The sequence below is a fragment of the Falco cherrug genome, chromosome 4 (genome assembly GCF_023634085.1).
Source record: "Falco cherrug isolate bFalChe1 chromosome 4, bFalChe1.pri, whole genome shotgun sequence".
NCBI lineage: Eukaryota > Metazoa > Chordata > Aves > Falconiformes > Falconidae > Falco > Falco cherrug.
The window spans coordinates 26,928,340-26,955,541 of record NC_073700.1 but is presented as its reverse complement, the minus strand read 5'-3'; the positions used below and the strand labels follow the sequence as shown (position 1 = coordinate 26,955,541).

Below are 27,202 nucleotides of genomic sequence, written 5' to 3'. Positions count from 1 at the left end.
GTCTTGCTCCGCTCTCTCACGCAGTCTTTTATTCCTCAGCCCGGACCTGCCACGCTCTGCCCTGCACCCACCTCCTCAGGGACCTGCTGCTTTCCCAAATGTTTCCTAATGGGATGGGTTAAGGGATGGCTTTTAGCGAGGCTTGAGAAACTGTCCCCACTGAAATACTATACATTGAGCCAGACCTGCGGAGAAACAGCTTGCCTCTTTGGGAAACTAATAGAAGGGGATGTGGTTATTGGAGATAAGGAGAAGCGATGCGACCTGATGTAGCCTTTGACCTTCCTTGGTTAAGTCGCTTGGGTAGCAGGATGGCAGCAAACAGTGGTGAGCGGGAATATTGTAAAAAAGCAAAGGGTTGCATTAGTTATGCCGTGTTTTCTGTGGGACGTGGATTATTTCTCCAGCTGATAGCTCAAGTTCCATAAACAGCAACAGTCGAAGGCGCTTAGCTACAGAAGTGGAAACAGCAATGTAAACAGCAACGTGAATATTGGGTGAAAATATCCCAGGACGGTGGAGTTACCGCCTTACCTCCCGCAGTGGGTAGGCTGTGACGCAAAAAATGCCCCTTATGACACAGCGCGGGAAATGTAAACCTCCCCTACCCCTCTGTCATCTGCCTGTGCACACCGACGCTGCTGTGAAACCGTGCAGGGCTCCCGACCATGTGAAATAATAATGCTGGGCTCCCGTGCCAAGTTTCCAGCTGTTTCCACATGTGCATCTCATACTTACCTCCTCCCGTGCGCCTGTGCCAGGACCGAGATTCAATAAAATGCCACACTAATCCGCAGTCCTTTTTCATTAAATGACCAATTAAAGCTAGAGGAAAAGGGTTCTTATTATTATTTCAGTTGGGAACATGTTCCCTGTAGTGCCGGGTGGTTTTCATATGTATTTTGTGTGATGATTATATTCTTTTCTACTTTGTCATCTCTGCAGAGTTCAGTTGCTACTGTGTCTGCTTTGACCCAGCTCCTCGCTGTTGCCTGACTTAGCGGTGATTGGGTTGTAAGTTCTTTAAAGTTATTAAGTACCTGCGTATACAAGTTCATGTGTTCAAGGTGAGAATGCCGTGTTTATACGCTCGTAGAGTGCATCAGTGAAGAGGTCAGAGAATATCGGCAGCTGAAGAGAAGTCTCAGGGCAGCGTCGCTCCGGGAGGCGGTGGTACCCCAGGCTGCGCAGTGATGCTTAGCTCCCCATGCTGGGCGGTGGGTGGGTAGGTGCGGAGAAGGAGCAAACTCCATCCCAGAGCAGTGTACGCCGCGAGGCTGGCACAGGAAGCTGGGGGCGGGGGGCAGCTGCCCGAGCACCGCGCAGGGCTGAAGCCCATCAGGAAACAAAAGCTCATGGGCTCTTAACACCTGGTTGCAGGTCCTCTTTGTTAGTCCACTGTGTTGTACCTAAAACCTGTTTTTTGGACATCTTGAGCTGCCTTTCCCAGGCATTTTAGTGGGACTGACGATGGATTTTTGTGTCTTTTGGTTCATCAGTTGCTTTCTGTGTAAACCAGAAAGAAAGCTCTCAAAAGATAAAGGAGGAAGGCATGTCCCTGCTGGGGGGGGCTGCAGCTCCCCAGGGCTCTCTGTTCAGCGTCAGACAGGGAGTTGTGCAGCTCATGGCACATTTCAGTGTGCTCCGACCAGCAGCTTGTAGCAGCAGGCTGTGTGGGTCACACTGGGTTCCCCAGTAATCCCAGCACGGGTACAGCAGGGGCCGTGCGTGGCACGAGGTGAGCTGTAGCCCCAGTTTTGGAGAGCAGGAGCAGGGGGAGGGCGCTTGGTCCGTGCCCATGTCTTGACGGAGACAGCAGCCCGCGGACCTGTCGCTGGTGCGGTCGGTCCCCAGCTGCCTCTGTGCTCTCTGGAGAGCCAAAACCTCAAGCTGACCCCAGCACGTGCATGCCTGCTCATCTTAAAGCAATGTGTGCATCCATCCTGTGGGGTTTTTCTTTTTATTGATCCACTGGATGGTTCAAGCTCTGACTCCTGTTTTGCGCACCCGGAGCCGGTGGAAGTGCCAGGCAAATCCCTCCTATCCTGACAGCCACAGCTCTGCAAACGGTGTTCGGCTGTGGGTCCCACTGGATCCACGGACAGAGGAACCATCACCTTCCCACCCTGTGGTGTGATGCTTCCCTGGACGCAGCCCAGATCTCCTGGACTCTTTCTTTCCTCCCTTTGCCACCGTATCACTTTACAGAGTAATGAGTTAAACAGCGCGGTCGTTAGTGTGGCTCAGCTCCTGCATGCTCCAAGCATCGGCGCTGCACGATATCTAAGCCTCCGTGCTGGGGGGAGTGTGGGGGGCTGCACCGGGTGGAAATTTCTCACCGCAGACTTTGCTGGGGCCAGACATGTTGTAAATTTTACAAGAAAAACACTTTACAAACCAGAAGTCAAACTCTCGTGCGCATGGAGCTGCTAATTAACAATTTGGAGACCATGTGAGCCTGGGAGCTGATTCCACCATTACAGAGCCTCACGGTTTTGAATCAGACTTTGAAGATTTGGGGTCCTCCATAAAGGTTTGGCTCTAGGAGTCTGGTGATTCCTCTTTCTGTTCTTCTCCTGCTTCTCCCCAACTTGCAGACACGAACACTCACCCCTCCCAGGCCCTCCTGGAAACAGCACTTACAACCATACGGAGCACTTTAAAAAGGATGCCCGGGGAGGCACAGCATGCTGAAGATCTGACTCATAATATCTGATCACTTGCAATGGCTGTCACATCTCTCGGGAGATCCTCACTCACAACCAAGGATCCCCCAGGCTGCGGGTCCCCATGTGGCACCCACCCTCCCAGAGCCAGGCACCTGGGGCATCGCTGAGCCGTCAAGGGGCAGGGAGCCACTCAGCGCGGCTGGGAGTCTTGGCGTGAGTCATCCTGTGACGACACGCTTGGGCCCTTGGCAAGGATGCTGCCGGCTTTTTCTGTGGCCCTGCCAGCCCTGGCAGGGTTATTGAGAGATTTGCAAGGTTTGTGTTTAACATCTCATGTGATGCCAAGCTCCTGGCTCCAGGACTCACCGCGTCTCCCCTCCCAGAGCGCTGCGTTGGGGCCACAGTGGCCTCGGTCCTGCATGGGCTGAGGTGCCCTGGCCCTCCCTGACAGCCGCCACCACCTCCTCCACGCCGGGAAGGGGACCGGGAGATGGGACGGGGTGGCACAGGGTGTTGATGGAGCAAGGGGTGTGCTGGAGGTTAAACAGGGCTTTGGGGTGGGCAGAGCATGGCACGGGGCCATGGTGGGAAACGTGTTTCTGTGACTGTGAACACCCCTGCCCCACCACCCATCCATGCTGGTGGTGCAGCAGGGGCAGCAGCTGGAACAAGCCGTGCGGTGAGGCAGGACCGAAGCAGGTGTATGGGGAGAATAATCTTTTCTAAAAAGTTGTTGGCTTCAATATCTGTGGTTTTCCTCTAAATTGTGATGAGCACGGGTCAGAAACCCTGTGAGGTAGAGCTGCCGCTTGATGAGCCTTTCCACCAGCATTTGGTGTTTTCCATCTCGTTTCTCTCCTCTGTTTCCCTTAGCAACGGAAATAACAAACTTTACCATTAGAAAAGTTTTGCAGAGTAACTTCGCCTTGATGTTCTGCATTAGTCACAGTCCTGCAGGTACAGCTGCCGGGTTTCGCTTTCCCACAGTGTCCCCTACTGCTTGCATTAAAAAATCCATTTAGGTACACATTAAAAAAGGAGGCGGGGGGCAGGGGGGCAGTCTTAATGGAAGTATAAAGCACAGAAAGTCACCAGAAGGGGAAATGCTTTTTATGGAGCCTCAGCAAGAATCCCTGTGACCAGCATGAGATGCATGGATTCCTGGAGGGAGGTAAATGCAGAGGCAAGTTCTGCCCCCGCAGCTTGGGCTGCTCCCTGCTCCCTTTCAGTGGCTGCACCATTAAGGGGATGGCATAGGCACGGGATGTGGAGAGGACAGATGAGATGAAAGGAAATAAAGAGGAGAGAGAAATCAGGAACAGAGAAGTCACTTTCTCCTGTTTTCTCTTGGATAACACAACAGGGGAAAGCAACCTATTTTAAAATGATGGATGGATTGTCATTTCAAAACATGCCATTACTGTTCCTCTGTGGAGCTTGCTGCTGAAAGAAATCATTTAAATCAAGGATTTGGGGTGCAGAATTGGTAAGAACACTCCAACTATGTTAGAGATGCGTGAAGCCAAAAAGAGATTTGTGATCCAAGGTATAGGAGGAGCCACAGCTCGTGGTGGGAGTACCACTGGACCCAGACCATCTCCTGGACCAGCGATGCACTATGCTTTCCTGGTAGCAGCAGCTGTAGGCTTCTCCCTGGCACTGGGATAAAGCGGTGCTGTGGGTCAGCGGGGATGCAGGGCTGGCAGAAACACCCCCTCAGGCACCTCACATGGAGCAGAGGTCTCTGTCATGGCAGGGTGGTGCAGGTGGAGATGCATCCCTGACTGTCAGCTAGTCTCTGATCATCAGCTGAGCTGTGGCTGCTGGCTGTGGACACGCTTTTTGCTTCACCACCAGCCCCCCCCCGCCCCCTCGCTGTAATGTGAATTCCTTAGGGGATGCTTGAGATGGAGGATGCTACTTTGCAGTTGGGGCGGGCTGGGAGCGTGTGCGTAGCCGTCCCAGCTCAGCTAACAAACTCATTAGACCTTTGTGACTTGCACACCCTCAGTTGTGGCTGTGCCCTCAGGAATGATTTCCAGATGAGACGAGCTCAGTGAAGCTCTCCCTGCACCCCACAGATGCCAGAGGGTCTCGGTGTGGACCTCAAGGTGTTGGATCCCACAGGATCCGTTCCCTGCAACACCAGGCAATTCATTGCTGCTACCCAAATCAGTTGTAATCTCTCCCCAGAGACCACACAGAAGTCTTTAATGCTAATCACACTACATGGCAAGCCTAACAGCGCCTAACGCTTTTATATTTTATTCCTTCCCCAAGACCTATGAGCAGAATGAATGGATAATCCACTTGGCTGGGAAGCTGCTGGCCCAGGAAGAGGAGACCTTGTCCTTGATGGCAACGAACCCGTTCGCGGGCAGAGCACCCCCACGGTAAGCCTTGGGTTTTGCCGAGAGCTGGAAGTACCTGGGCTCCGTCTTGGTCCTACCCTGGATGCCCACACCTGGTTTCTCTTGATGGATTGGGGTGGGGTGGGGGTGGTGCCCAGGCAGTCCGGGGTACAGGAGGGCGGGCACCAGGAAGAGCTGGTGCTCCCAGAACCTCAGTGCCTTTCTGGGGGGGGACACGAGGACCCTTGGGCTGAGCCTGTCCCCGGGCAGGTCTGCAAAGGGCTCAGCGCTGCTCCTCTTGGACAGCAATCCAGGCTGCTCAAGTGGTTTCCTGCCCATCAGCTTTAGATTTTTTTTGTCGTGATCGCTTTGTGAGCTCAGATCGAAAGCGCTGCTTCTATCGCCCTACTGAGGCATTTCAAAGACAAACTGGCCCCGCAGAAATGACTGTTTTTGTGAACACTTGTCTTGGAAGTGTCTGTGTTTTCAGTGAAAAGACAAAGCAAACATCAGCAAGTGAAAGGCACAGATGAAAACCCCAAGGTTTTTATACAAAAGGAAATTTTTCACAAAAGTGTCTGTTTTGTTGATGAAGTTATTTTTAGCTGAGAAAACATTTTAAGGGAATTTTGGATCAACTTGAGTAATACTATGCTCTTGCTAATATTTTCCATTCGAGGCTCTTAGGATGCACTGCAAAGGAGGAGGAAGGCTGACAGTACTGTGTGAAACGAGCTTCCTCCTGCACCCTGCTGCTGCTTGTGGGCTTCAGCACAGTGCGTCCCCCAAACCCTCTGAGAGACTCCTTTTCCACCTAGACGCTAAGAACTTCCACATTTTACCAAACTGCTTCCTCTGAGGTGATTTACACATCCCAGGATGCTATAGATGGATAAACCCATGACGGTTTAGACTCTGAGCTGAATGTATGTCTGTATGTAGTCTGCAAAAACTCCAAAGCTTGGAACACAACTGTTAAGTGAGCTGCCCACCATCACATTGGAGTATTTCTAAAAAATAACATTCCTGGGGTTCCCTGGCATCCAGCCCTGTCATGGTGCACAGCACCTTGTCAGAGCATTGGTACAGGCTGATGGAAACATACTCCCCCCAGGTGCAGGAGCCAAGACTGCTGTAAGAACAGTTATTGTGGGGTTTTTACACATCTTCTCATTGGAGAACCCGTTCTCCCGCGGGTGCGACACCGCAGGGCGAGCCGGCAGGCGCTCTGGGTGTGCAGGGCAGGATCCTGCCCACGGCCCAGTGAGAGCAGCCTCAGCGGAGCTCCCGTCAGCGGTGGGTTATGGCTCAGGGCACGTTGTGGGGTGGTGTCGCCGTTTGTTGGGTTACACGGGCAGTGGGTCTGTTACGCACAAGTAATGACACCTTGGCTGCAGTCCAGCGGGGCTCTTGGGCACCTCGGTTAATTATTGCTACAAAAGGCATGCTGGGCTAGAGCAGCACAGCCCTTGCCACGGATGGATCCAGCTTTAAGAATGTGTAAGGGGGGTGGGGGTTTAGCTCTGCTTGGCCGTGCTGGGTTTGGCTTTCCATGGGGGGAGCAGGGTGCTGGTGCTGCACCATCACTGCCCTCGGTGGTGTTGAGGAGCACGTGAAACCTCTTTGCTCCGGGTTGTGTTCTGGCTGCGTGTTTCTCTTCGTTTTCATGGACCTTCATTTGAATGCACGTGCATCTATCAGCTGAAGCGGGGTCTGCAGCTTGTGGCAGCGAACTGCACCGCCCTGCCGCTCCCTGCCACCTCCTCGCTGGGGGCTGCGCAGCCTCCATGGCCGTGGCCCATTTCTGACAGCCAGGGAAGGGGCACAGCGCCTGCGCAGCCTTGCATGTGGCGAAGGCAGCGGGCACCTTGTTAGGGTGCTAACGGACACCAGAGCTCACAACGGGCAGAAATTCAGCCCAGTGAGAGGGCTTACCTACTGGGATCCGGTGGGAGCTGGATCCTTCGGGAGCCCATCATGGAGCTGGGGTTGGGGCAGCATTGGCAGCGCTGAGCTGGCCAAGCAGCCGGAGAACCCGGATCACGCTGGCTCTGTCTCGGGTGCATTTATCATCTGCATCTCACCAAACTTCCCTCGTGTCCCCAAGGTTCAGCGCCATAAATTCACTGAGTGAAGTTCACTGCAGGGCGTTCCTTTGCATTGCTTTTTTATGATTTAAAAAAAAAAAAAAAAAAGAAGAAGAAAAAAAGTCAGTCCTGAGTGCTGGCTGACCCCAGGGGTTTTAGCAGAACCTGGGACCTTTAGACACCGAGTCACCAGTTTGAATTAGGTGTCCCCTGGTGCCAGCAGCCAGAAGCCATGACCATCTGGTGGCTGCTGGCAATAAACGGCTCTCGCAATTCACAAAGCGACAGAAGCATTTGATAATCCCAGAGCTGTTTATTACCACGTGTCCCCCAGTGCCATAAACGTTGCTCCTGGTGCTCACCGGGACGGAGGCTGAAAACAAGACATCCTGACAAATTAAAACTCAAGCAAATGTGTATCACGTCTTGCCTTCCCAGACTTTGCCGTAGACGGGCTGCATCTCTTCTCTGCTTTCTGGCATCAGTGGTGTTAAAAAAAATTAATGTGGTTGAACATAGGAACTCATTTTAAAATGAAAATAATGAAGTGGGATGTGGCTGGGATAATGCTACATTGCTCCAGGTGGTGAATAGGTTTTTTTACTGTATTCTGTAACAGGTGAGGAAGTGAAATGTTCAGGAATTTAAAGCAAAACCAAAAGCAAATCTTCATCTTTGTTAGTTTTTATAGGATAACGACTGCAGAGCGTACAGAGGAACGCAAGCAGGTCCAATAAGTAATTACACAGCAGTGTGGATGCTGTGTTGAACACACGGTGCTATAGATTTTGTTGAACAGGGTCTTGATTCATGCGTTACCGTGGTTAAACCAAAGCACAGACTCTGTTTTCACTCTTTAGCAGCTAGTTTATAGTAGGAAAAGATCAGGATCCAGCACTGGTTTTATGTGTCAGCTGCCTTTGCTCTGGCATTAGCTTTGCTTTAAAAGTTTTTCATGGGTCTAGTTTATTTTTGGGTGGCGTAAAGTAAAAATAACAATTTACAAATGCTCGTTTTGGCTCAGACCAAAATCCAACACCCCGTTTCACTCTGGATCCCAGGTTGCGGGTCACGTTTTGGGTTTTGGCGAGCCAAATGCAAACACCTGGGGACATTGGCACCACCCGGGCTTTTACCCAGGTGTGAAGGGGGGTGCTGGGCGCCCACGCTGGGGTGCTGGGTCTGGGTCAGACCCTGTGCTGGGCTCTCGCGTCAGTCACCGCTTCCTCTGGCTATTTACATCTCTTCGGTTATTCTTTGCTGTTAGAGCTTCGCCTGCATAAGGAGGCTGAAGTGACCGTTTGCCTTTTTTTTTTAATTTGTTTTCCAGTTGCTGTGCCCTGTCCCCATTCTGCTGGGTTTACACTCATGGCTTTTGTGGCTGGCGTGGGCACAGCAGCTCCATGAGCTGCTTTTCACCCAACGTTAGTTCTGCTCCGGCGGGCTCGCTTGCTCGGGTTTGGGGTTTTTTCCTTTATATTTCAAACCCACCATTTCTTTGTTTAATTTTAAGTGTCCCCTTGTCGCACACTGAAGCTCCCAGCGGGGCTGGCGAGCCCCCTGCACCCACGGCACAGCCCCAGGCACGCTCCCACGGGAGAACCGTGGCCAGAACCCGAGGATCAAGCTGTACCCTCCGATCTGGGTGTAAGAAGTATAAGAGGCCATTAGCAGGATACCTATTTTTTTAATCCAGACTCCTTAGCAATCTTCCACAGAGTGCTGGATGTGGGCAACCTCAGCGCTGACAGCCGCTTACAGCCAGCCAGCGCCTTTTTGTTATAATTTTGTTTTAATTGTGAACAATAGACTTAAATTTGAGCCTTAGCGGTAGCGCCTGGCAAGAAAAGATAGTTCAGGGGGGCTGTGGCTCCGATGGTTTCCGTGGGGCATCCCTGTGCCCTCTCCCATGAGCCGGAGCCCATTTGCGGCTGCTGCAAACCTGAAGGATCCTTCGCTCCCACCTTCCAGCTGAGGCTTGTGCCCCCCGCGGCTCGGCTCCCTTCAGTAGCTGGGTGGAAAAAAAGCTAATTTTCCTACCATATTCCGCCCCCCTCTGCATTCTAAAGGGAATTTTGAGACTTAATTATTTTCATTCCCTGCTAGACTAAATAATTAGGGGAAGGGACTGTTTTCCATAAGAACATTACGCTCCATACTCCACGGAGTTTATTCTGTTAATGGAAACTCTACACCTTAAATAGCCAAGGGACTTTCAAAATGAGTTAATGCCTTCGAAATGAAATTTCTGAGACCAAAGTTTGTAGGTTTCTTTACAACTCTAGAAATTATAGTATTTTTTCAAGTGTGATAAACTTAAAATGAGAAACAGGTGACTGATTAAAAATGAGGGTATTGTTGAGCGCCCAGCCTAGCTGAGTGTGAAGCTTTACTTCAAGCACAGTGATGTTTGTGGAATGTGGATTTACAAAATATTATTGTGCAGCGGATAGTTCATAAAACACCAGCCGTCATAAATCTGAACGGTAGGGCTTTGGCTGAGAAATTAATAAGTGTTTAACACGCCGTCATGGAAACAGACTGCAACAATAAAAGAAAACAAAAATCAGATTTTGCCTACAGGAGGAAAAAAAAAATCAGGTTTTTATTTTTGACCTGAAGTGTTTGGTGTCTCTGATATTAAATCATGTTCACTTAAGGACTTTTATTGCAATTATAGTAGCACTTCATTGAAAAAGCCCCAACATGTATCCGAGGACCTGGATTTGTAGCGGTGGCGTTATTTATGGAGGCAGCGCTTCCCATTTGATGCTACCTGGCTGCAGGAATGCAAGAAGAATATAACGTTTCGTATTCTTTTTTTTTTTTTTTTTAATTTGATTGCCCATTTATTTCCCATTTGTGTCACGGCTGCGGGGCGCTATACCTGGGGGCACGGTGGACTGGGTTTTCAGGCTGTGGGAGTCACCACGGAGCCCGGCAGGAGGTGGCTGCGGAGCTTTGCACGGTGTAGAAGCCACTTTGGGGGCTGCTCCCTCGGACCCCCCCAGAAGGGGTCAAGGTAATTCTGTAGCTATTGGAAGCAGTGCTGGGAGCAGGAAGGGAGTACGGCGTTATTGGAAGATACGGGCATCACTGAGATGTGGGTGGAAATGGCAGTTCTGTGGTGCAAGGTCCCTCCCAAAATGCCTTCAGAGGAGACAGGGGTGCTGCTCATGGGCATGGGATGCTCTGCAGGGACACGAGTCCTTCAGGGTTTGTTTTGTTTTGTTGAACAAAACCTTCAGGGTTTTGTTGAATCCCACATGCCTCCTCTCATCCCACGGTGTTTCTGTGCTGACACGCAAGTCTCCCTCCAAGGACCTGCGTGGTCCACATGACGGGATGCGGTAAGGGAGCGATGTGACTCTGCTGTCCCCAGAGCCAATCCTCTCCCACGGGTGCTGGTGGCTTCTGTGCGGAGAAGTGAAATGTTTTGTGTGGTTTCCCCATGGAAAAGCGGCTTTGCCAGCAGTGAAACTGTCCCGGGAGGTGACCAGATCCTCAGAGGTGAAGAAGTATAAACACATTCTTTTGGCTTTCTCACCAGGTTTCGCCACGGCGAAATGTTTTACTGCAGTTCGTTTCTTCTTTCCCTATGTACTCGAATCTCAAAGAAAATCTTTATCATCAACATTACAACATCTACTATTATCAGAACAAAATTATTCCACTCTCCTGAATTGAAGTTTAAGGGATTTTCTTTTGGTAAAAACAACCTCGGTATCTCAGCGCTGCTGGGGAGGGCAGAACTCATCTCATGGCGTCGGGATACCCCCCCCGGGTGGGGGATGGGGCTCCCAGCCGCCTCTCGCGGCGGTGGCAGATGCAGCCGTGGGGCAGCTTCCCTGTGGCCCTAGGAGCCGTCTGCCTTGGCCAGGGCAGCTCCTGCCTGGGCTCCGTCGGGAACATCGGCCGCATGCCCATCACGCCTGCGAGACGCTGAACTGAGCCCAGTTGCGGGGTCTGTGGGTGCCGCAGGGAATCCCGGGCAGTGCTGCGAGCCCCGGGAGAGCCGGGTTGCCTTCCCCCAAGGTTTTCTCTGCCCCTGGTACAGACACAGCCTCTGAGCCCCTCTTTCTAACCCGTCGGTGGGGCAAAACCCCCACTTCGCCATCTCCCAAGAGAGTTTGGGGGATAAACTGCCCGTGGGATGCTCTGGCTCTGCAGGGCCAGGTCTTGCAGGAGCCTTGAAGAAGGAGCAGTCAGCGGCGCTGAAAAACAACCCATAAAACTGCCCTTATTCTGCAAACTTGGGCCAAGATGAATTTATGATCCCTCCCACTAACAGGGCTAGAATAAGCAAGAAAGCCGATGATGGAGGCTCTGTTACTGTAATGAATTTGTACTTTCCACTGACACTTGCTCGCTGATTTACTGTGTTAGGAGTTAGCTGGAGTGGGGAACCTCCAGATAAAAAAAAAAGAAAACCAACAAGAAAACCCCCACCAAATCGAAAAGACGCCCCGTGTTTTGGTTTCTTTCTTCCCTTTCGCACCCCGCCTTGCCCTGTCAGGCCATTAATTCTAACAGAAACCACCAGCTCTGGTTTTTTCCCTCGAACCCCTCAGCTGTTGCAGGGAGACAGCTGCACCCTCTGGAACTAATTACAGCTGTCTGGGAGATTTAGCCCTCCATCCCAACAACTCCAATATTGCTGCTAATTTTTAACACGTACAGTTGGAAGATGTCATAATAGGCTGATATATGATCGAATCTTAAAAGTGCTACAGCGCAGCTGCTACCGGGCATCTGGTGGGATGAATATATTGATCTAAAAAATAATGCTTATTATTTTTAGCCTTTCTGCCCTCCCCAGGGCTGTAGCCCTGCCCGATCTGGGTGGTGATGGAGAGCAGTGTTTGCCCAAAACGGTGGTAGCAGGCAGGTCCCAGCACCCCATGCAGGGCCATGGGTCCTTCTGGGTGGCTCGGTGGTCCTCCCTCATCCAGCCATCCACACCAGGATCAGCGCCATCGCTCTGCCAGCACCTCCTGAGTACCGCTGTCCCTTGTCCCAATGTCCCTGTTGTTGTCATCGTGGAGAGGGTTTTCCATCTAGAGGAGAAATGTCTGACTTGCTTTATCTGACCATAACTTGTTTCTGGCTTCTCAAGTGATTATTTTGCCCTCGTGTGTCTCCTAAGGGACCTCACCTGGGCTCAGCTGGTTCAGGCTGATGCTCCTCCAGAGCCGATTCCCTGCCCAGCTGTGGTAGCTGGTGCCCGGTGCTTCCCAGGGAGCCAGGAGGAGCTGCTGGCTTGCATTCGCTCCGAAAATCCTGGGAAACTGTCTTCAGCCAGGATTGTCCTTCCTGACCTTTCTGTCTGTCTGCTCTGAAACACAAGTCTTGTTCATCCTTCTCTGAGTGTGGGCGAGCACCTGTGGCAGCAGACTCCTTTGAATGTAGATGAAGTCAGAGCGCTTCTTCGTGACCTTCTTGTAGATGCTCCCGTTTCTCCAGAGCAGCAAACAAGGTTCACACATGCTAGCAGTCTCCTGCCTCAGAGAGGGCTCGGAGACCTGTGGATCCCTTCCACCAGCCAGAAGGTCTTTGTGTGGGAAGGTCTTTGTGTTGCAGAAAACACAAGCAGTTGCTGATGGGATGGTCTGTAGCCTGCAGGTTTCTTGGTCTGCAGGCGACCATATATGTGCATGTCTCGCCTGAGTTACAAGCTGTCCAGGGCTTCAAGTGATGCTTGTAAACTCTGTGAGCCCTGAAATGATGGACTCTGGGTTGTTCGTTCCCTGAATCCCGAGAGGAGGGAGCGGGTCCAGCGAGGCAGCGCTGGAGGAGTTTACAAATCCTGTAACTTCAGGACTGAGGCACCCAGGTAGATTATAAATACTGGGGTAGCTTGTAAACTCTATGAGCCCTGAAATGAGGGGCTCCGGTGAGTATTAAACTGCAGCTTTTACATACATAAGCCTTGCAAGGAAAGCTTGCCATGGGTTCCAGGTTTTCCGCTTTTCTCCCACAGCCCCTAGGCCGGGAAGGATGGAGAGGACGGATAGCGCAGGATCTGGATGCTGCTGTGGTATTCTGATGCTCAGAGGCATTCTGATGCTCAGAGGGATTCCCGCTGCAGTTTCCCCATCCTGCAGCACTTTGGCTGCTACAGCCCTGTGAGGGCTCGTTGGTGCCTCCATTTACCAGAATGGAAACCTGCAAGTTTTCCATCCCAGAGAAGCGCTGGCCGTGCAGGACAGCGAAGAGCCGTGGGCTGTGGTGTGCCGGAGCTTTATAGCTCATCACTGGGTGAGTGTTCAGCTCCTGGAAGAGCTCAGCTCCACAGAGTATACAAGCTCCACAGTCCATGGAGCTGTGCAGGTTCCTCCTCTGTGGATCTTGGCATCCTGACGTGGACCATGCGTCCCAACACTCCAGCTCAGGGCTCAGGTGGAGCAGGCTGGGGGAAGCAGAGTGACTGTGGCTGGGACAAGAGGGTGGCTGAATTTAGAGGTCGGGGGGCTGCAGGGGGACTCTTCAGATTGATTGAGGCTCTGAACAGGAAAGCCTGAAACACAGTCAGATAGAAAGGCAAACTATGCCACAAAAATGCATCTTCAATGGCATGTGGTTGCTTTAATGCTCACACGGTTCTAGTTTTACATGCCGATCCCTTTGATAGCAAACATTTTAATAGACAGAGAACATATGGGAAAAATCATGCCAAATCAGATGATAGATATTATTTAATCTGGACAGGCAAGCCCATTCGAAAGGGACAAGGAAATTTTCATTCCAGAGAGGTTGCAGGACAGTCCTGGAGGTTTGGGAGAAGACACTTGGGTGTCTGAGCAGAGACCTGGCATCTCCCGAGGTCTCCTAGGTCTGCCCCAGGGGCTCAGAGAAGCCAGCTGCTCTCTGCACTCCGCATCCCCGTCTAGAAAACGGGAACTTTTCCAGGTGGGGTTTGCAGACAGCTCCTTCAGCATTGGGGACCCTGCTACCCCCATGTGCTGGGAGCACATGGGGACGGGTCCCAGCTCACCGTATGCTCTGCAGTCGCTTAGTGAAGAAAAAAACCCAAGAGCCCCGATGCGGCAGGCGGGGGAAGGCTTCAGGCAGGAGAGGGATGGACATACAATCAGCCACTGAAACTTTTTTGGGAAGTAGATATGTATTTTGACTTCAGGAAAGCAATCAAGCAGCATAGCTTGGAAATCTCTAACCATCCCAGACAGGAGCCTGCAGGCTACCTGGACCCGCGGGAACGTTGCTGTTCAGTAATGCTCTAATTATTAACAGGAAATTTTGTGCTCCTGCGAAGTAAACACTCTGGGAGTAACACTTCAGCCCCCATTTGACTTTTACCAGCCTCAGAACAGAGGAGGGAGAGAGGGTGTAGAAATGGCCCTGGCTGCCACGAAGCCAGCAGCTGCAGGGCGGCATGTATGGTGATGAGATGCAGGGTTGTGCCCCCTGAGCCCCCAGCCAGGGCTGTGCCGTTGCCCCCTCCTTCTCCCATTTACCTTCCCATATTTGAGGGCTGGTGTCCTGCCTCCCTGCAGCCCCTCGTCAGCGTCTGGGGGCTCTGCCGCAGAGGGTACAGCATCGGGGGGCACCTCCTTCCCTACGCTTCCCTTGGCACCCAGCCCTTACCCCTTGTTTAAATTAGAGCTGTCCCAGCGCAGCTCCAGATGCTTTAGTCTGGGCTTCCAGCGCAGCTCCAAATGCTTTAGTCTGGGCTTCCTTGGATCCCCCCGTCATCCTCAGCAGAGGGGGAAGCATGGTGATATTTTTGCTGTTTTCATGCCAGCCAGGAGGCCATCAGAAAACAGATGTAGTGCCCATTGCTGCGAGTCAGCAGCAAGCAATGGGCGTGATGAACAGTTCCATGTTAATGCGTTTTGTTAGGAGATGCGTTTCTGTATCGCTCATCTGGGTACCCAGCAAGATTTAAGTGGAGATGTCGAGATGTGATTGCAGCAGACCTCTTAATTGGGTGCAGTTTTATCTGTCGTCTCCATCTCCCCTGCTTCCTATCAGAGCACCGCATTACAAAGGTGGGCGTTAATGGCAAATATATAGGAGTCGTCCCTAATTATTTTAGCAGTAGGAAGGAACTTTACGGCTGCCCAAGGTGCAGCCCCAGGAGCAAGCAGCTGCAGGAGCGTGGTGCCCTGCTCAGTAGCAGGGTTTGTATTTTAGTAGTGAAGCAAAGCAGGTTTAAATGAGCATTGACACGACTTTGACATTTTTATATTGTGGGTTATTTTATGAACTTATCCAGCAAATGCGGCGATGCACTCTGCAAACAGGGACCACAACGCTGGAGGACCGGGGTGTTACTCCCTCTCTTGTCAGCATGCCCTACATCAAGCGGGACCAAACCTCCCGAACCAAGCGGCATGGTTAGCCTCCGAATGTGTTTTGCGACACTGATGAATGCTTCTTTCTTCACTGTTTTAAAATCTCCTTTTCTGTCAACTCCCAGGGCGGCCAGAAAACAGATGCGCTCGTAGCTCCACTAATAAGCTGTGGAGCAGAAGGAGCAGCCGCTGCCTGGGGCAGAGGGATGCTGGGGGAGCTGGGTTGGGAGTCAGGCTCTATACCTAAAAATGTCCTGGGCAGAAATACTCCTTAGTTGCTCTCAGAAAAGGAAAAAAAAAAAATTTTCTTGGTTTTATTATTATTCTTTCAAACTTGGTTGCTGAGAGGTGTGTGGAGCATGCGGCGGCGGTGGGGAGTGCAGAGGGCGAGGGGGTGTTAAAGCTCCTCTGCATCATTCCTAAATTGCATCAGGAGGAGCCCAGGAGCTCCCCGCTGCCTCGCTCCAGCAGGGACGGCCGCACCCCTGCTGCTGGCTGTGGGCATCCCAAGGATGGAGGGAGCGTCAGGATGCAGGAGCCAGCCAGGCTGAGCACCCTCCAGCTGACTTCTCCATCCAGCTATGGAAAGGCTCAAACCTCATCTCTGAGGGGACCGTAAATAGGGTCTGACACTCCCCCCGCTGCCGCCCAGCTGTGGTGCCAGCCCCTGCTGAGCAGGCTGCGCTGTGTTCCTCTGCAGGTGGATCCGAGCAGAACACTTCAAGTACAAATTCAGCCGACCCGGCGGAAAGCACGCCAGCGAGGGGAGGTGGTGGATTCGGAAGAGGATCGGCCCTTACTTCCCCCCCGTCAACCTCCAGGGCCTGAAGAAGTTTTATGAAGACAGGAACTGGCCGTACCCCATGCGGGACTGATGGAGGAGGACAAGCAAGGTCAAGAGGGACCAGCTGGGGAAGCAGAGCAGTCAGCTCCCTTACAAACTGCCTGTCTTGCCTCTCTCTGTATTTTTCATCCATATCCTTGTTTACACATATCTTACAGAAGGTTCCCAACCAACCTGTCCACTTGCTTTTGTGATCTGGTTTTTCTCATCTTTCTGTTTCTTTCTGTCCATCCTTCTCACCGCAGCCATGCCTGATGATTGATTTCTTTTGCCAGACTGCTCTGTTCGGAAATCATCAGCTCTAGAACTTAGGAAAAACAAGTGTGAACAAATACCATGATTAGTTTTGGGTAGCTGTTGGTGTTGCTTATCCTGAGCCATTGCATTGTGTGGTGGCTGCAGAGGTGTGCAGGGAGGTCTCGGGGTGGTCTCCTGCCTTGGCCTGTGCCCCCTGAGGCTTGCAGGTTCCCTGGGGTCCGGCATCGGACAGCGCAGCTGGGTCCTGCCCTGCAGCCAGCTCTGTGGAGGTGATGCTGGCCTGGCACAGGGCACTGCTCCCCCATCCCGTCCCATCCCATGTCCCATCCCATCCCGTCCCATCCCCGTGCCGTCCCGTCCCATCCCCGTGCCGTCCCGTCCCATCCCATCCCGTCCCGTCCATCCCATCCCATCCCGTCCCATCCCATCCCATCCCATCCCATCCCATCCCATCCCATCCCATCCCATCCCATCCCATCCCACCCCATCCCATCCCATCCCATCCCATCCCATCCCATCCCATCCCCATGTGTGCCGGCAGCCCTGAGCTGTCAAAGCTGCTTTACTCCCGACACAGCTGCCCCCGCGCCGCCCTCACTGGCACCCTGGGAAGGAGTCTCCTCGCCACCTTTTCACTGCAGGCTCATGACCGGGCTGAGCTACGTGTCCTGCCCACCAGGCATGGTTCGGCTCTCCCACTGTTCATCCCTGGGCTGGGGAAAACGCCCTGCGACCTCACCCTGGGATCCCCTGTCCCTCCTGTTTGCTTTGGAGTCTCCCCTCATCTCGGTCTGTGTTTAAAATCACCACATGGGTTTGGCTCGGTGAGCCCAAATGACAGCGATGGGAGTGAAGGGAGAGCAAGAAAGTGGACGGTGTGTGAAGCAGCCAGCAGCAGGCCGGGTAGTTTATAATAATCGATTGCTTGTTAGCACGTTCTGCTGCACACGTTTCTTCTTGCAGGGAAAAAAAAAAAAAAGATCAAAGCAACGCATAAAACCCCGTTGTACCAGGCTTGCCTGCAGAAAGCCACAGGTTTACTGAGAAACCCAAAATAGCTCCTCGCTGGAGCTGCCGTGTGGGCTCTGTGACTCAGCCCCGAGGACAAGCGCAGCCCTGTGCGGCCGTGTCCCAGCGCTGCTGGTGCTCCTGGGTCGCCCGGGCTGGGAAGGCAGCTGGAGTCACCAAGTCTGCCGCCAGCCCCACCGCGTTTACACAGGGCTGGATTTAACAGGCCCTGGCCCGGCAGCGCAGACGCGCGGGGCTGCGCCTTCCTGTTTGCTTAACCTGGGGGTTCTGTAACTGCTGCGTTTGGTTGGTGGCCCTGGGGCCGGGATCTGCCTGTTGGAGCTGGCAGAGGTTGGTGCCAGAGGTGTCCGACCGGCCGGTGGTTGGGAGGAGCTGAGCATCCCATGGGCACGGTCCAGCGCCGCCAGCTGTGTGGCCGCACACCCCAGCAGGAGAGGCTGGGAGAGGGGCAGGACAGGGCTTTCCAGGCTTTTCCCCCTGGGTTTGTGCCTTGACATTCACCGTGGCCACCCTGGGCAGGAATTCCAGTGGCCAGTAAGCTTACAAGAAGGCTTTTACCCTTCCAGAGCAAACTGAGCCCAAGCCACATGCCAGGGGCAAAGCACTGCTGTGTGCTGGGCTCTGGGGGAGCTCGGGGCACAGCCACCCCCCCAGGGGCCACCAGCCGGGCAGGGACCAGTGGACACCACGGGAGGCAGAGGTGGTGGCCACATCCCTGGGGCTTGTCCATCCTCTCCCGCGCCAGATGTGCCAAAAGCAGCCAAATGGGGTTTTGACAGAAAAATGGGTCCAAAGTGGGAAACTTTGGGCACGGATGCAGGCACAGAAAAGCCATTTTCCATGTTTCTTCCCCCTTTCTGACGGCATGTACGGAGCAGGCACGACTGAGAGCGTATTTCCAGAAAGGGATTAAAGCAAACAGCTCTTGAAAAACCATGGGGGGTGTCACTCATTTTTTATTTTTTCTAAAAGTGTTAAGAAAGGAAAACAGCAGCAGCCCTGGGAGGGCAGCCCAGCCCCGGGTGCAGTCCCCCCGGTGCCTGCCCTGGTGTGACTCGCCGGGGACATGCCAGCTCCCACGGGGCCGAGGTGACAGGTAATAAATAAGGCGAGTCCTGGGTGTTGCAGCACTTATTTGTGTTTGAGAAGATGCCTGGTGTCACCTCCGATCACCATCCTGGTGAGCCTGGGCTGCCGCGGCTGCAGGAGCACCGCTCTCCCTCCCCTTCTCCGGTGCATCGGTGGGCACGTTTGCACAGGGTTTGCTCTTGGGTTGCGGTGGCTTTGCTCCATCTCTGATGGGTCCGGCTCAGGATGGCTGGAGGGGGCGGGAGGACCCTCATATGGCCTCGTGCCTGGGAGTTGGGGGGGTCTGCGGTCCTCGTGCCTGGGAGTTGGGGGGGTCTGCGGTCCCGGGGGTGCCCAGCTTTGCCAAGGAGCGGCGGCTGGCACTTGGCACCCGGGAGAGCCGTGACGGCAGCAGAGGTGCAGGGCCCATCGCAGGGAGCTGCTACGCTTCTGCAAGACGTTACTGCTCTTGGCCGGGGACTGGGGAAGGCCTGTATGTTACCATCCTTTCTGAACCAAGACGAATAGATTAATTGTGGCGCTTGGAGCAACGTATAGGGCGCTCCAAACTGTAAATAACATTTATGACTCAATTGTGTTTTCCTAAATATTTGCCATAGTTGGAAACCAGCACTCTTCTGCGAACAATGGAAGAACATTTTGTTCCGATTACCGCGTGGAGGGATGAGGGCAAACGCCGCGATCCCGCATCTCGCTCCCATTATCGTCCTTCCTGGCTTGGCTGCCCTGCCGTGGGGCTGGGGGCGATGGAGGCCGGGCTGTGTCCGTCACGGATCCCGGGTGGGGGTCGGTGTCTCCATGCGATGGGCACAGCTTCGTGCTGAGCATCTCCCGCCTGTGTGAGCTCAGGTGCTGCCAGATGTTATTTGAAGCATTTTATTGGGTCTTGGGTTTTTTCTTCTCCCACAGCTGAAATTGCACACTGGGGTGGGATGCGCAGGGCAAGGCTGGACTGCTCCCACGGCCCCGGCTCGCACCTTGGGGGACCTTGGGCAGGAATTTTTCGGCAGGTGAGTTGGCAGAAAGCAGCACACGCTGCCCCTGTTCTCTCTGGCTTGATGGGACTGTGGAGCCTCCCCTGAAAAGGCACTTTCCACCTTCCCCGTGCCCAGGACAGCCACGGTCACACTGCAGAGCCCGTGCCCGGCAGTGCCATCCCTGCCTCCTCGGGGCTGAGCCCGCTCCCGGTCAGGGGCTTGCTGCAGCAAAAAGCCATGAGGATCCCAGCACCGTGGCTGCAGCCCCCTGCCGGGGGTCGCTGCTGTGGGATTTTGAGCCCAGAGATTTTAAGTCACTGTTCAAAGAGACTCTGCCCCTCGGCCACACCGTCTGCTCCCCAGCCCCGGCCGTCCTTCGGCCCTAATGTGAGCAAGCTGGCATGGGTGGGCAGCCCCAGCCATCCCCATGGGTGCCAAGAGCTGGCAACTTCGGAAAGTGCACAGGGGTGCGGGTGCCCCCCTGCGTGGGTGATGGGTGATGGGTGACAGACATCCCCCAGGCATCGCTCGTTGGCTGGTCACTGGCAGCAAACAGTGCGGGCCTCCCCCCGCTCCCCAATTTAATTAATTTCTTTTGGTTTCCAACCTCTGGGTCAGGGATAATGGAACCCAGACCAGCATTTCCATTCCTGTTTGCTGTGCATTGTGCTTGTTAAGCTTTTTTTCTTTTCTCTTTTTTTTTTTTTTAAATCAAAAATTCTCGCTGCGCTCCAGAGCACTGGTTGGAAGATAATACACATTCAAAGGCAGTGAGGAAGGTGCATGCAGGGGATTAAATTAGAAACGTTTCCCTGGGACAAAATTTTAAAGAAGAAAAGAAACAATTATTTCGAGGGGGTGAGGAAATCGGAACCACATTGTGTTATCTGTTGACTAGAAGTTTTCTTGGAGAGGTTTGTTTTTTTTTTTTCCTGAGCTATGCACTGGAAGTAAAACTTTGTGGCATTCCCAAGTCAGCGCACCGTAAATTCATGTGAAAGATAGCTGTGTCTGAGGTCTGCTCCTGCCAGGCTCCTCATCCCCAGTGTCCCAAGAGGGGACAGGGACACCCACAAGCACCCAGCAGAGAGGGTTAGGGTCCCAGCATCAGCCCCAGCAGCTCTGGGGCACAGGGTTTGGGTCCATCAGTCAAATCTCTTATCATGGGTGTGTTTTTCCAGCTCATCCTCTGGTCTGGAGTGTGATCTAATCCTGCTCCCTCCTCCTGTTTCTCTGTCAGGTCCAACTAGGTCCCAGAGCCACTGGTGCTGAGGGGGGAAGGACATGGCCAGCATGTCGGGGGACATTGCTGGATCAAAGCTAAGCAGCTTTTCTTTTTTTATTTGCTTTTCCTAGATGAAAGTTATTGCCCCTTGGGGTGTTACAAATGCATCTTGTGCAAGCTGCGCTCCCCTGCCCGTGCGCGTGGCTGCCGGTGGCTCTGGGTGCTGCACAGTCTCCTTGAGTGCATCACCCCCAAAACCACGGGTGGGGAGAAAATAGCCGGGAGACCCCCCGCTGTGCCTGCAAATTAATGAACTGAGACCTTTCCTGCCCTGCCCCGGGGGAACAGGTGATGCTGGGGGGAGTGGGGCCGCAGGGACCCCCAGCGGAGGGTGCTTCAGTGTTTGCACAGAGGATGGCAGCATCATGCAGCCCATCCAAATGCATTGTGCACATGTTCACGGGGGCTGGGGGCACACTGGCCCCCTCCCCGCCGAAACCCCAGCGTGCTGCTGCGTTCAGTCCTCGCTGGGCAATGGCTGGCTGCGGAGAGCCTCCAGCCTCCTGCTTGGAGCTGTGCCCCCCGCTCCCTGCCCGTGGGCTCATCCCAGCCCTGGGGCTGCTTGGGAAGACGGAAGTGATTGGGTGACTTGTACCCAGAGCTGCTTCGGTGGGTTTAGGAGGGTCCCTGGGGCCACACTGGGAGGGGGGAGCATTTTCATCCCAGAGAGGAAAGGCTGGAGGAGACCATACGTATCCTCCTGGGGAGAGGAGTCGCCTCGAGGATGCTCGTGTTTAACCTGCACTGAAGGTCAAGCTGTCCCTGCCCCTGGGGGGACATGCTGGACGGGGACCACGCTGGGCCTGCCGGCGCTGCCCCTTGCACCCTGTCCTGCTGGCAGCTGAGTTTTGCTTCATGGGTGATGAAACACAAGGGGTTCCATTTTCTGCACATCCAAACCCCATGTCCCAGGCACCCAGGAGTCACGGCGAGATCCTGGGGACAGTCCCTTGGGGTAGGTTATCCCCTTCAGCTTCGTTTTGCGTTGCTGTAGAAGTTTCCTTGCTTAGATTTTTTTTTTTTCTCTCCCCTGATGGCATTGCAGGTGGCTTTTCACTTCTGCAGCCCTCCGACCCGCTGCGCGTCCCCGGGGACACCTGCTCTGCCACACGCCCAAGCCGGGACTCCCCAAGGTGAGTCTGGGGGTCACCACCACCACCGCAGGTACCAGCCCAGGGAGTCCAGCCGGCGGGAGGTCCGGGCTGCAGGCTTGGACCGACTTTTTTTCCTTTTTGCCAAGATTACAGCCTTTTGAAAGCATGAGACCCCCTAGCAAGCACAGCTGGGTTTATATTTCCGCACGTTGGCTGCCGGCTGCGGCGGGGTCGGATCCCGGCGCCTTGGCCAAGCTCATCCAGGCTGCTCTTCCCCAGGAATGAGGAAGCCTCCCTGGGCTTTGGGGTTTTTTTAATACCACGTATAAATGTCTATTCCTGTTGTTGCTGCTGGGGAACACAAAGCCAATATGTGCGGGCCGATGGGGTTTAGCTCATCTTGCATACACAGGGAATGGCTAAACGCATCCGTGCTTGCATAATTTGGGAAAACCAGCAGCATGGCTTTTGGAGTGAGCTGGATACGACAATGCCCATGTCAAGGGGAAGATGGTGTGGGAGGCTGGATCAGACCATCTCGGGTCCCCAGCGGGGCTGGGTTCTTTGGTTACTTCATTCCCCTGCCCGCTGTGGGAGGCTTTGGCTCAGACTCCATCGCATATGAAGTTGCAAGGGCTTTGAAGGTTTTCTAGATCATCTACCTGCCTCCGAGCCCTCCAGGAGAGCTGTCCTCCGGTGGTGAGATGCAAACCTGTGCTGTGTGTTACTGTGCAACGTGTTCAGTGCCCCACAGGAATATAAGATGCAGCTGGAAAATCTTTCATGATGGATTTAGAACTGGAAGTTCTGTTTTCCCATCAGGGTTTGTTTCTGCCACAGAAACACAGAGAGGTTCCCAGCTTCATCCCCATCACCACGCTGGTCGCTGGGAGGACATCTTGCCAAACCTCCTCCGGTTGACAGCCTTCCTTGAAAAATAACCCTTCCAGGGCTGGTGTAAAAAACCCAAAGATTTGGAGGAAAGAAGTCATTGCTTCCATCTGGTTGTCTGAGATCCACGCAGGTCGCATTTTCAAACCTTCCTGTGGCTGGAAGTGTGGATGTGACTCGTGTTTTGGGAACACGGCCCCTGCGAGGTCCTTGTCCCAGTATTATCCCTACTGGCAGCTACCATGCACCAACCCAGAGATTTCCTCATTCTTGGATCATTTATAAATTGTAGTTATTTGTTTTAAAGTAGCCAGCCTTCAGTCCGGGGGTTCCCGTAGAAAACACATGTATTTGTATACTTTCTCTGCTCCCAGCTGCTTTTAGAAGCTGGCTTTACTTTAGCACATATTATTAAAGGAAAGAGTTTTTTTCCTTCCCAGTAGATTAAGTTTGGCTAAACAATTCAGTGTGAACTGCTGGGCATGAGGCAGAAACCTGTAGGCTAAATTACCCAGCTGCTATAAGTTTAGACCAGCATGGGATGGATTTCAGGATCGTATATTAGTTTTCATTTAATCTGATTATTCTGGGCTGGAGTTCCTGGAGGGTCTTCAGGTTATTGTCAGTCAAAAGAATCTTTTAAAAGCTTCCATTTGCACTAAACTTTTTCCCATTAAAAGTCTATTTTCATTGTGGATCAATTTTTATTTTAATGAAAAAATGATTCTCCCAACTGCCTCCTTTCCCCACCCCCCGCCACCCCAGCTGGGGTTAAAAATGAAGCTGCAATGGGGTCTTGCCACTCAAAATACCATTTTTGTCTTTTGCTGAGGCTGTTGGCTTGGTTGAAGGAGCTTGGGCAGATGATGAAGGGGCAGATAATGTGGAAAGGCACCTCCTCTGCTCCCAGCGATGCTTCCTGATACCCACCCCCTCATCCTCCAACCCTTCCCTCGCTGGGAAAACGCTTTAAGTGGCTTGAATCCTGGAGGGAATTCTAGCTCAAAAGTCTCAGAGACTAATGCAGGACTAATTGATCTTAAAAGCCTGTTGCTGGATGGCTCAGAGTTGCGCTGTCAATTCCCGGGCTGGTTTCTATCTGCCATCTCCTCTCAGCTTCCACTTTGGGGAGCAGGAGGGTCTGGTGGGAGCAGCCCCCACCCGGGCTGGGAAGGCAGCAAAGCCCCTGTTTTATGGCGAGGACATCCTTGTCCGCTCTGTCTTCTGTGCAGGAGCAACAGCTTTGTGGCACGGGGTGGCTTCAGCCGAGCTGATGGCATTTCCCTGGGGCATCCATCCAGTCTGGCCCCCTTGCTGCAGGTGGGATGGCAACGGGCCAAGAACCGCCCCAGGGCTATGGTGGGAAAAAAACAACACAGAGATGTCCAGAAATAAACCCCCAACCTCTGTTCTTTATTTATGCAGGATTTTACATTGGATATGCCAGCCTGAACCTTCTGGAGTCCACGTGCCATCCGAACTGCTCCGGCAGGTGACCCCAGCGCTGACCCCTCCGGGGAACCAGGACCACGCCAGCCCGGTGCAAGGCTCTGTGGGGATGTGAGTCCTTGTACTTTGTCATGCCTAAACCCCTCAGTTTGCTCAGGTTTTGCATGCAGGCAGGTGGGGAGGAAAGAGCTGATGGCCCCTGCACACGTTGTGCCCCAGCCGTGGTGCCAGGCACCGTGGAGGTTCCCCCCAGTGGCATCGGGGCTTTCCATCCTGCTCTGCCTCCTTCTCCCCGCAGGGAGCTGTGGGGGGGATGAGCCCCTGCCCTCCCCTTTCCCCAGTCAGTGGGATTTTGCCATGCCCTTCACATCACTGAAACGCTGTTTTTTCCCCCAGCAGAGGCTGGGAACCTGCTTCCTCTGCAGTAGCAGCTCTGGCTAAGACTGCACATTGCCGAGCTTTTCCCTGTGTGTGCCTGTTGCTGGGACAATTATACTAAAATCACACCACCTGCAAGCGGTTAGTTAGAATAATAAATAAGTGATAGATTATCAAATAAAGTGTTGGCTTCAGATGAGGTCATCCTAGCACCATGTCGGGGGTCTCGGGGGGTTTGCAGGCTGCCTTCCTGCCGCTGATGGGCTAAATAGCTCTTGTATCAGTCAATAAAAAAGTTGTAGAGATTAAAGAATCAATTAGGTATTAGCCAAAGGGGCAAAAGCGTAACCCAAACATGCTGATAAAATCCAGTAGGTGATTATGGGAATGGTTCTTATTTCGTTTTACTTTTGAAAGGAATAATTGCTCATTACAGGGCATGGAGTGACATGGACTGATACTTTTCCAGCTTTACAGGGGAAGAAATTCTAGTGTTTGGCTGACAAATGCGGAGGCACGCCACGCTTCAGGGCTGAACAGGCATTTGTTGATCCTTACTTTGAGGAGCATCGTTTTGGCCCTGCAATAATGGCCAGGGGAGCTCAGTTGGTTACTTGGTGCAGCCTCAGCCCAGAGCGCCCTTCCCTGTGGTGCTGCACGTGTGTGGGGTACGGGGAGATGCTCGCAGGGGAGGCGAGAGGGATGGGACCAAACATCGGCACCTGGGTATGTTGGAGCCCCGGGGCTCTGCTGCTTACCATACACACTTTGGTTAACCAAGTAAACTCTGATCAGCTGAAAAAGCAGTTAGGGATGTATATATTAGAGGGTTTTTTCCAATATTTACCATATGGCCTTCCATTTTCCAGGAACACACATCTGCAGCACCGGCCCCAGCCCGGGCTGGCAGCTCGCAGTCAAGAATCGGGCTGTGCAATGTCACGTTCTGCTAATTCCTGCAAGCATTTATTAAGTGTTAGTCTAGTGCAAAGCCTTACCTCATGTGGGCCAAATAGAGGACGTACCCGCCGGGGGAAGGCTCCTTGGGAACAAGCGACCTGAGCATCCCACCTGGCACTGCGGCACTGCCAGGGTGGGCTGCCCCGGGGAGGCGGCAGCTTGGGGAACCCTTTGGGCGAGCCAAGGGGTGGGCAGCAGGATGGGCCATTCCGGTGTTGCCTGTGTGTTTCTGCAGAATGGGGCATTTGCCAGATCATTTTCCAAGGAGGAAAGTTCAAATGAATTATCGTTTCCGTGCACACACACCCCACCACCCCCCATATTAAGATGGCATGTTTGGTTTTACAAGGGGAAAAAAGCATGGATCGCATCGTTTCAAGTCCTTTCTGTTTGGAGCTATTTCTGCAGGGGAAGCATGATGCTTGCGAGTAGATTTTTAAGTCATTTCCACCCCACGAGAAGCACTGGCTGTTCACCACTCCTGTCCAGAGCAAACATCCATTCTGAGATGGAGTGGCTCCCCAGGAAGGGCTGCTCTGCCCGCACGCTCCATCACTTTCCTGCTTAAAAGGGAGAGAATTGCAGGCAAGAAGAGAGCCATCCTGCAGGCCCTTGAGCCCTGGGGTTACTGCAGAGGTGGCACAAGGACATCACGCCACAGGGACAGCAGCCATCCACGTCCCCTTCACTGGAGCACACCGTGCCAATTTGCCTGGCGGGGTCCTGCTGCCAGCGCTTCTTCCAGCCAAGCTCCCAGCTGCCTGGCCCTGCCTGGCCTGGATGCTTAGATATATCCTTCACAAAGCATTGTTTTTATGGCGTGCATGTAAAGCACACGCACAATGTACATCACCGCCGGGCTGGCAGCGCCTCACAGCCCATGCCGGCCAGGCCAGGAATGAGCTGTTTATTGCTCTGTGCCCTCGCCTTGCAGTTCCCCCTGTACGTGCGTGGTGAGTTTTTCCCTTTGTTTTTCCCTTTGGGTTTTTTTTTGGGGGGGGGGGGCGGTTCTACTTTTTGCAGGTCATATACCACCAGGCTATGCCACGGCTACAGGCAGAGTGCCTTGCGTGGGTTTGTTTGAGGAATGTTGGAGAGTTTATCCCAGTGTGGCCAGGGAGGCATTTGCTCCCCACTGGAGTGGGGAGTGATGCAGGCAGGCTGGAGCAGAGATGCACCACAGCTAAGGCATTGCCTGGCCTCTGTTTTCGCACATGCACACACACACAAAAAAATAATAAAAAATAGAAGCCTAAGGGCCTAGCTGCCCAGCCGGCATAAAAGCTCTTGCAGAAGCTAGTTTTGCCCAGCTACGATGGACGGACGGCTGCAGCATCGGGAGGGGAAGAGGCGCTGCCGGTTGGGTTTCAAGTGCAGGGGGAAGAGAGCCCGATCCTCGCCCGGGGGCTCTGCACTGCTAATCCCCTATTTATTCTCCGTCTAGCCCAGCTGCCCACACTCTCCTAAGCTTTTGGTCATTAACAAGGTCCAGGGTAAAAAGACACCTCTGCGGCAGCTGTCTGCTG

The 27,202-nt window shown here is 53.3% G+C and overlaps 1 protein-coding gene across 3 annotated transcripts in view; it reads left to right on the top strand.

Annotated features, from left to right (window-relative positions):
• LMF1 (lipase maturation factor 1) overlaps nt 1-16,619 on the top strand; it is a 206,440-nt gene extending 189,821 nt beyond the window's left edge. For all 3 annotated transcript variants that reach the window (XM_055710086.1, XM_027812420.2, XM_055710087.1), the window contains 2 exons: nt 4,950-5,062; nt 16,123-16,619. In XM_055710086.1, the coding sequence (XP_055566061.1) occupies nt 4,950-5,062; nt 16,123-16,297 (288 nt within the window). In that variant the 3' untranslated portion in view covers nt 16,298-16,619. The remainder of the gene's footprint in view (nt 1-4,949; nt 5,063-16,122) is intronic.
• The last annotated feature ends 10,583 nt before the right edge of the window (nt 16,620-27,202 follow it).